Source organism: Alosa alosa, chromosome 15 (assembly GCF_017589495.1).
Source record: "Alosa alosa isolate M-15738 ecotype Scorff River chromosome 15, AALO_Geno_1.1, whole genome shotgun sequence".
Classification (NCBI taxonomy): Eukaryota; Metazoa; Chordata; class Actinopteri; order Clupeiformes; family Clupeidae; genus Alosa; species Alosa alosa.
Window position 1 is genome coordinate 20,397,332 of NC_063203.1, and position 10,000 is coordinate 20,407,331.

At 46.7% G+C, this 10,000-nt stretch overlaps 1 protein-coding gene across 4 annotated transcripts in view; it reads left to right on the forward strand.

Moving 5' to 3' along the window:
• The window catches only part of rap1gap2a (RAP1 GTPase activating protein 2a), a 73,024-nt gene that overhangs the window by 39,500 nt on the left and 23,524 nt on the right, over nucleotides 1–10,000 (forward strand). For all 4 annotated transcript variants that reach the window (XR_007195810.1, XM_048264148.1, XM_048264146.1 and 1 more), the window contains one exon: nucleotides 9,922–10,000. This exon is cut by the window's right edge and continues 6 nt beyond it. Coding sequence is in view for 3 of the 4 variants with exons in the window: in XM_048264148.1 (XP_048120105.1) it covers nucleotides 9,922–10,000 (79 nt within the window). In the remaining variant the exon portion in view is untranslated. The remainder of the gene's footprint in view (nucleotides 1–9,921) is intronic.

Here is a 10,000-nt window from a genome sequence, read left to right on the forward strand (position 1 = left end):
CGTAGCCCTCCTCAGATTCATAATTTCCTCCTCTCTCTCTCTGTTTCTCTCTCTATATATATATATTTCTCTCCCTACCTGTCTGTATTTCTCTCTCTCTTTCTCACTCTCTCTTTATGTCTTGCTCTCTGTCTTTGCCTGTCTCTGTGACCCTGACTCCCTCTCTCTTTCTCTCTCTTTCTACTCTTCTCTCTTCAGTCACTTCGTTCCCTTTCTCCTGTCCTGTCTTTGCAGACTTCAGCTGGCCAGGCCCTGTTTATTTCTGTCTGTCTGTCTGTCTCACTCTGGCTGTGTGTGTGGGTTTGTGTACTGTACATGTGTCTCTCTGTTAGCATGTCTGTCTGTCCATTTGCCAACCAGCTGGCTTTATTAATTTCACTCTCACTCACTCTTCCCTCTGCCAGCCCCCCTCTCTCTCTCTCTCTCTCTCTCTCCCTCTCTCTCTCTCTTTTCCCTCTCCCTTTCTCTCTCTCTCTCTCTCTCTTCCTTTTTATCTATGTGTGTCTCTCTCTCTCAGTCTGTCCCCATGCTGTTTATTTTCTTTTCTATCTAAATGTGTCTCTCTCCCACTCTCTCTATCTTTCTCTCCCTCTCGGTCTGCTTAGCTGTTTGTTTTCTCTCTCTCCCTCCCCTCTATCTATATCTCAGGCTCAGTGTGAAAGCAGTTGTGATTAGCAGCTGTTCGAGCAGACGACCCCCCTCCCATCACCCCCTACCCCCATCGACAAGGAAAGCAAACAGAAACAGAACCCCTGAGTTTGCGGAAAATACTTCAATCTATTAAATTATATGAGTCATTTACCATTTAATCCATCCAGTCTGGCTCACTGAGCTGTGTATGTAGAACCCCCCAACCATGCGCTTTGAATCATCTCTCTCTCACGTGGCCACACACGCAGACAGGAAGGACCTGAACATCCTCTGATTGATGACGTATGTGTGTAGGTCATATTCACGACACTAGCTAGGAACCTTGACAAAGGCCGACAGGCCGAAACGTTGGTATCAATAAAAAGAAAGAGATAGAGTGTGCGGTGACCAAAAATGTTATACAACACTAGCTAGTGTCAATGCCATGACAGGAGTTACAGGTTGAGGTGTGTGTGTGTGCTACAGTGTGTGTGTGTGTGTGTGTGTGTGTGTGTGTGTGTGTGAGAGAGAGAGAGAGAGAGAGAAGTGAGAGGTTGAGGAGGGTGGGGAAGTACGGGGAACTGATATTGGTATTGCTGTGAATAAAAAAAGTACAGAGGTTAATGAGTCTGGAATCACTGAGTCTCATTTGGCCAGAGACTGCTCTGTCTGACCTCTTTAACTAGGCCTTCGCCATTCATAAAACAAGCACTCCATCATTTGTGTGTTTGTGTGTGTGTGTGTCTGTGTGTGAGTGTGTTAAAGAGAGAGAGGGGAGCTTTTAAGATTGATATAGAGACACGTAAAGAGAAAGAGAGCGACTTGTGTCTGTGTGTGTGTGTGTGTGTGTGTGCGCGTGTGTGTGTGCGCGTGTGTGTGTGCGTGTGTGTGTGCGTGTGTGCACGTGTGTGTGTGTGTGTGTGTGTGTGTGTGTGTGTGTGGGTCTTTCTGTCCAGTGAGCTGTATCAGTGAGTGTAATGGATGAGGTAGCATTGTCTCTCTTAACAAGTGTCCTGAGACGCCTCCTCTGACAGATTGCACGGAGCCTATATACAGAGTGAGCAGTGTGGGATTGAGGAGAGTATTTTTATCCTGCTCTTTTCTTTTCCACCTCTCTTTCCCCTCTCCCTCTCTCTATCCCCCTCTCCCCCCTCTCTCTCCGTCTTTATGTCCATCTCCCATCTTGCAAATCTCCCCCCCCCACACACTCTTCTCCTCACGTGGCATCGCTCCAAATGAAAGCGAACATCTTCCCTGACACCTGAAAGGTCACTCGAGAGTCTGAATGCTCTTTTCTCACCAAACTCTATCTTCGACTGTCATTCACTCAAATGAAAAATCCCACTTATTCTGGTGTGTGTGTGTGTGTGTGTGTGTGTGTGTGTGTGTGTGTGTGTGTGTGTGTGTGTGTGTATGGAGGTGGTGGTGGTGTTCTGTGAGAAATCAGTCTGGACCCCGAAAACACACATGCACCGGCTGCCCTCTCCAAAGTCTACGCTGGGAGTGGATTTGTGTTCCTGGAAACTGAGTTGTTTGACCAACAGGAGAGTCTTGACTGATGTCATGTGAACACATGGTTGAGTTATGCTCGCCCTGTTATGGCATGCTGTCTCATTTGGCGAAGATTTTGGATTTGGGTGTTGGGGGATGGGCGGGGAGGGTGACCAGGGGAGCAGTTGTGGGAAAGTGTGAGTCTGCTTGGATCGTCAGGGAGACGGATAATGTATCGACGTTGACAGCTTGTCTACTTCGTCTCACAGACTTTTCACATGTCTGTGTTGTCTGGCATGGGTTGTTTTGAAAATGTAAGAAGATGTGCCAGTGGTTTCTTCCCACCGTCTTTTTGGCAGTATCTGGTCTCTGAAAACCCCTGTGAAGTCCTGATGGAAGTTGAGACAGAGTCAGAGAGCTGTAAATAGAGATTTAAGCATTCGAGACAGAGCTATTGCATTGTCAGCATGTTGTTTGGGACTACCTAAGAGCATGTGTGAGGGAAGGGACAACCAGCTCCACCTTGGCAAAAGTTTAGAGGGCGTTGTTCTCCAAGGGTTGAATAAAGGGGTAACAACAACATCAAAAATGACCCCTACCGTTCGCCCCCTTGTGCCTTAGAGATCCGCTTTATCTGAATTAACTGCTTCAGTAGAGCAGCGGGGACCAGAATAGACGACGTGTTTGCTTGCAGAGAGCCTGTCTGACACAACCCTCCAGCTGACCTTGCCATTGGTCAGGGAGTAGCAGCGCACCCCTCGTCCAGCCTGCCTCACTGCAACTCACCTCAGAGAGAGAGAGAGAGTCTGTTAAAGCCGCTAGTCTGTCAGACAGACAACAGACAGATGCTCAGCCTCCAGCCTCGTGCCCACAGCTGAACCACAGCCGTAGCTTTAGCCCTACTAACGCCACCCTCACTCGTGCCATATGGCTTAATTAAAGCAATGCTGCAATTAAAAGGGCAAAATGAGAGGAAAGCAGAGCAAACATGCAGATGTTGCATACCCAAGTTTGTACAGCAATTAGCTCAACTTTGGTCACAATATCTGGACTTATGTTCCTATAACAATACACATGTCCATATGGTTATAGCTATGGTTGTGCAATGCCATTAGACAGAATGACACACGAAAATGGGAAAAAATGGAGCTGTTATAATATGAGACAATATCGCAAAATCATTTTCAAATGTTAATTCCACTGTCTTAAAAATAGCCTTTTTACAGTATAAACAGTGAGCTAAATGACATTATATTGTTACTCGTAGCATAAAAATGTCATGATATTGTTGTGTAGCGTTAATGTGTGTATTGAAGCAAATCAGATTAGACCACAACACTAGGGTCAAATAGATAACATCATTAAAGATCCATTACAGTGAACACATGGTCTTGAGCTCATCTAGAAGTGTTCCTATGGGGCCATATATTAATGTGAGTTTCTAATTTTGAACAAGTACATGCAGTTCAAACAGTAGCTATTTGAATTTAATCATGTGATGAGCAATGATAGGTAACTACATCAACCCTGGTTGCTCTGGGTAACTAGGCAGTAGTGAACATTGGGTACTCTGATTAATTGAAGTATAGATTGAAAGCTGCTCGCTGCTCTGTGTGTCTAGTGTTCTTGGTCTGGTCTCAATTAATGGCTCGACTGGAAGGGAATGAGGAGCAGGTGCTGGGAGGAAGCAAACAATTAGCTGGAGCCGTATCAGAGAATAAGATCCCTCAGTGACCACAGATATATTAGTGCTTTTTCAAATTGGTCCTTTGATTTGGTTGATAGAAAAGCAACAGTGCTTCCCAGCTCACTGAATGAGAACAAGCCCATCAAAACACATGCTGGTCGGTCTGTCTGAATGAACCCAATTCCTGCAACAGCAATGGGTTCTGTAAGAGATGTTAGTTCTGGAGGTTTGCCTTCTTTGCAGCCCAGTGGTCCCTTGCCTGCCTATTAATCACATTCAAAACTGCCTTTGAAAATGGAGAGACGAGCAAGCCTGACCCATGCACCGAGGTCAACCCATATCAGGCCTGATGAAAGAACTCTGAAGTCTCGAACAGCCAGTTGCTTTGTGAGTTCTCTCTACAGAACACCCTCTAATCAAGTCTCCTCACTGACAAGGATGTCAAGTGCTATCCAAGTTGCTTCTTTAAAGCAGCACAATGTAGTTATTTTACCTTAAAATAATTGCTTCAGACTGGTATTGGAGACACTGGTGCTGGGACTGATAGCATTGGGCTATGTAACTTCATTGCACTGTACAGGAACATTATCCTTTTCATCAGCTGCCAACACAAAGGGGTATAGACCAGTTCTTGCATAGTGCTAGCCTGGAAATCTAGACGCACCCTAGCAGCAGCAAATTTAATTTGCTGCCCGGGCTAGTCTAGCAACTCTGGCTTGTGAGCTGGAAAATTAAACTTCGATAGGGCCAATCACATCGTGTATAGAGTCGTTAGGCGGGCTTAACATAATGATTGATGGCATGAGTTGAAACGGTTCAGCGTGAATTCCCTGCTACTTTAAAACGAAGAAGGTGGCTGTTGCTGTTGGCATGACACGAGTCAAGCTTTTTTTAAGTTGGCAAAAGTTTGAACTAGTCAACTAGCTCCGCTGGTCCGCACTGAAAATGGTGAGTCCCCAGATCCTACATTTTAATGTGGGTCTGGCTTGTCAGGCTAGCATAGTGCTGCTTTAAGGACAGTTCTTACAAATTGCTGCTTTAAGGACAGTTCTTGCATGGTGCTGCACACATTCATGTTTACTTTTTAATGTATCCCAATGACCCCCCATACTTAAATTAAAAATTTTGTTTCATATAACACCAGCAGGCTTTATTTTACACCCAACCCTCCCAAACCACTGCAAACAGTATACAGATCAACAGGTTAGACAGGTTAGTTACGGCTCAGTTCCTAGTGCTTATGCAAACTATTCAACATTTGTTTTCCATGCATTAAATTGGCATTACATAATGTCTCTTAGTGTGACTCTGAACTAAATCTTTGATATCCATTTCCTTTGTACCTAATTCACTTTATTGAGTGTGCTTTTGATCTACTTCAACTGGGCTGGAACAAAGTAGAGAGAGCGCTTTTCCAGCATGCACAATCGATTCCTCTCAGTGCCAAGTGTGCCTGATAAACAAGTCACAGACTAATTGCTTTTATTTGAAACCCTTTCTTTCGACACCAAAGGAAAAATATGTGTGTGTGTGTTTGTGTGTTTACGAATTTGTGTGTGTGTGTGTGTGTGTGTGTTGGTCATCTCTGTTACTGAGACAGCATGTGAGGACCACTGGCCGGTGTCCACATTTCTTTCCAGCTATAAATAGCCCTCACACCCCTGAGAGCATGCCCAGATGAAGGAGGGGGCCACCCTGACCCTCAATACCACCACCACCACCGCTTCCCCCTCCTCACACACACACGTCATACACAAACTTAAACACACACACACACACACACACACACACACACATTCCCATTACTGTGCAACAGGAGGGAGTGCTGGCAGGAGGGAGTCCTTGAAGAGCCAAAACCCATCTTTCTGCCTCCCCCAGACACCTATCTCTCTCTGCCACCCCCCACCCCCCACACCAGACACACAGACCCCCCCCCCCACCACACACACACACACACACACACACACCTTCTCTCTCTCTCTCTCTCTCTCTCTGTCTCTACACCCCCTACACACCTCCTCTCAGGAAATCCATCACTCTTGGGACACATCAATCCTCTCCATCCCTCTTCATCGTTCACGTTCCAATCCAAACCGTCTTTAGTGCGCCTTGTCCAGGCCCCCTCGGCTGGAACGATAAGCGCCTGTGTCCCCACGCCGGGAATCAATCAGGGATGACAGCACCAGCTCGGGGGGTGAGGGGGTGGGTGGGTGGGTGGGGGAGTGGTGTACGATCATAACTGAACCAGCACATCTCCCCATCCAGCAGTAGCAGCAGCAGCAGCAGCAGCAGGAGCTCTCTCCTATATGAAGGACAGATAATGCAGGACTTTGCAGCAATGACACGTGTCGCTTGAGCTGTCATTGGGTTTTGTAATGGCGCTGATAATGGCTCTCAGGGTGGCAACTCGCGGGATCAGGTGATGCTCTGCAGCGCTCCTTAAGCCCTTAAGAAGGCCGGGCGGGTGGGGGGCTTTTGAGGAAGGGACACCAACACTAATGTCTTCCTGGCCTCCACGACAGCACACCCAGATGGAACCCCCCCCCCCCCAGCTTTTGTGTGTCCTCGCCTAATTCGCCCCCATATTAAATCCATTAGTGGAATCATTTGAGCCCCAGTAATTGTGGTTCTGGAGCCTGATCGAGTTGCTTATTGAGTTTCCACAGCCCCCCCAAAAAAAAAAAACGTATTAGGCCAAAAATAGCTTGCAAAATGAAGACTTAATTGGCAGGATCAGAGGGGCCGTTTGTGTCCCCTCCAACACATCTTTCTCTTCCTCTGTCCACCCCATTCCCTCTCTCTCTCCCTCTCCTTCTCTGCATCCTTCCATCCATGGAACACTGGTCTAGTTGCTGCCCTCATATTTTCTATTTCCAGAGCTTCATCTATGCATTAAACAGTGGGACACGTAGATTACGTAGGTCATCGCTGTTGTGTTAAATTTATTAGTATCGAATGAAGTCTAATTAAAAGTAATTGAGCACAGAGTAATAATAAAAATACTCTTTATTTGTATAGCACCTTTCATACACATAATGCAGCTCAAAGTGCTTTACATTTAGAGCATTTAGACGTCATTTAGCACAATAATAATAGTGTGTGATACTGATGGTAAACAGTCTAGTCATGTACAGTATGTCATGTGAAGCTACAGTGGGGGAAGACGCTAATGAGAACACTGTACATTCTTCTCGAGTTCTTCAGTGAACAGCAGATTGCTAGAAGGAAGTGTTTGTGTTTGAACAAGTGTTACCTGTAGTAGTACTATATGTAGTATACCTGTAGACCTATGTGAATATGAAAATGGAGACCGGGAGAAACAGAAATTAGAGTCAAGAAATTAGAATTTGTGAAGCAGTTCCTGTAGATTACCTTAGTGCATCTCTGTTAGATCAGAGTGAGTCATACAGGGATTCCTGTTGCCTTTCATATACTACTGCCTGTCCTCATCCTCTCTCTCTGTCCCTTTCTCTGTTTCTCGCTCTCTCTCTTTCTCTCTGTCTCAGTATCTCTCTCTCTATCTCTCTCTTGGTTTTCCCTTGGTCATGCTGCGTCTCCAGAGCCCCGCCTCTCCTAAGCAGAGAGACAGTGACGCAGGAACTGCTTCATTACCTCACTGACAAATACAAGGACACACACACACACACACACACATCGTCTCCCTTATGCATTTGCACTTCTGGCAATCTGAGTGTGTGTATGTGCAGGGGACTTTACAAATGTGTGTGTGTGTGTGTGTGTGTGTGTGTGTGTGTGTGTGTGTGTGTGTGTATGGGGGGGGGGCTTTACCAATGTGTGTGTGTGTGTGTGTGTGTATGGGGGGGGCTTTACCAATGTGTGTGTGTGTGTGTGTGTGTGTGTGTGTGTGTGTGTGTGTGTGTGTGTGTGTTGGCGTGTTTAATAAATGTGACACCAAGGGCCCAGTTGTGTGATGCATCTCTTTTTTGAGCCCTTTCTCCTCTGCGTTGTGTGGGTGTGAAAAGCATACAGGAGAATTCACTTCCCCGCTGTCCTTTCCTGCTGTGGAGAACTGCAGTATGCGTCTGGGGACGAGGTTTGGCTGGACTGGAAAGAGCTGACTTCATTTTAAACATCACATCAGACCTACGTTCCCCTCACCATCTCTCTCTCTCTCTCTCTCTCTCTCTCTCTCTTTTCTCTCTCTCTGTTGCATGCTCTAACACTCTCTGTGTCCTGCTTGTTGGACCAGGACAAAACTGTGAATCAGAGATGCCGTCTACAGTCTACATACTGTTTTGTTACTTTGCAGTCTTATTCTTATCTACCTGATAGAAAATTTAAGCTTAGGTACCTTAAAGAGGACCACAGGAACTCACAACAGCAACAGTGAATTCGTCCTCCGCATTAGGCGCACTGCAATCCAGTTGATAATTCTTTATCATTAACCTTGTTTCAGCCTTGCACATGTTTATACTTGAGGAGGTGTGTTTAATTGTGTTTTGGCACAGCACGGCGTCTTGACCCATGATTTGGCTCAGCCCCTCTCCGCCGCCCCCTGCTGTTTATGGACTGCGAGAGCCGCAGTTGTACCCGTGTCCGTGTGTGCAGCGGCTGGCAGAGGAGACAGGGCTGCATTGTGCTGCGGCTGACCCAATGGAAAAAGGGAGACAGGGTAGAATGACTTTGTTTTAAATGGAGGAGGAGGAGGAGGAGGAGGAGGAGGAGGAGGAGGAGGATCTGGGCCATGACTGCTAGTTTCCAGAGGCCCGCTGCCTCAATCCATGGGCCTAGCTGGGGTGTGTTGAAGAGCTGGCTGCGCTGAAAGTGCCTGCTGTCTTCTCCCTCTCTCACTTTCTCCCTCTCTCACTCTCTCCCTCTCTCACTCTCTATCTCTCTCACTCTCTCCCTCTCTCACTCTCTATCTCTCTCCCTCTCTCCCTCTTTCACTCTCTCCCTCTCTCCCTCTCTCCCTCTCTCACTCTCTATCTCTCTCTCTCTTTCTTTCACTCTTTTTCATCTCCTCTCCGTCCCTAGCACTCTTACTCACTCACTGTGTTTATCGGCCTCCCCCCTCAGCCAACTCATATTTATTCTCATCGGTGGATGAAACAGAATGGAAAGTTTAGTAACCATAGGCATTCAAAGAAGCCTCTCATTTCCTCCTCTCTGTGGCGTTGTATGGGAATGGTGTCAACCTGTGTGAGTCAGTGGATTAGTTCATGGAAAGGTTGCCATGTCGCTGCCTGCCGTACACCTCCGGCACCAGTTGATGATCCTTTTTCCACTTTCTTTCCAGTGTGACGGGTGGGCATTGTTTGCATTAGCTTGAGTTACACTGTGGTCGGCCAGTAATTTTGTACTTTTAATCTGGCATTAATCCATTGGTGCTTTAAAAAAGCAGCTCCTATGACCTATGGTCTCTCTCTCTCTTTCTCTCTCTCTCTTTCTTTCTCTACTCCTTGACTATTTTCAGAGTCTGTGCTGCCATCGAGAGGGAGAAACGAGAGAGGGGAAAAGACAGATAGAGAAGAGGAAAGACTGAGCCGGTCTGTGGGCGGCGGGTGCCATTAGGCTCATTGAATATCACGGGAGGAAATGTGTCTGGCTGCCTCCTATTAGCCCCGCGGCAGCTAGCTGGAGGTGCAGGCTATTTGTCTCCGGTGCGCTGCAGTCCTTTTACCACATGATCCTGTTCTGTGGAGAGCTTCTTATTAGAACCCAGAGAAGATTATTTTCTTTTCTCTCCCTCTCTATATCTCTCCATCTGACTCATCTCTCTTTCTGTTCATGGACTGCCGGCTCACTGTGGTGTGGTCAGTATTATGCTCACTGTGGTGGGGTCAGTGATGCTTCTCAGGAATGTAATCATGCTTCTCATACATGACTAGGAAACTCAGATTGGATTTTTGGCATGATTAATGACCCCACTGTACTGTGATGCTCTCTCTCTCTCTCTCTCTCTCTCTCTCTCTCGTTGTCAAGGGTACTGCAGTAGTCTGTGTTGAAGTGCACTAGTCTTTTACTGTGGAAAGTCTACCACACCACTCTGTTTAACTAATGAAGTTGTGTTGCCATGCCTTATTCAGTGTGTGTCTGTGTGTGTGTGTGTGTGTGTGTGTGTGTGTGTGTGTGTGTGTGTCTTTACTCTACAGGAAGCAAGAACTGCTGAACATCTCAAATACTCCCCTGGGAGAATGCCCACCATCTCCCCCCCGCACGGCACCACCCACC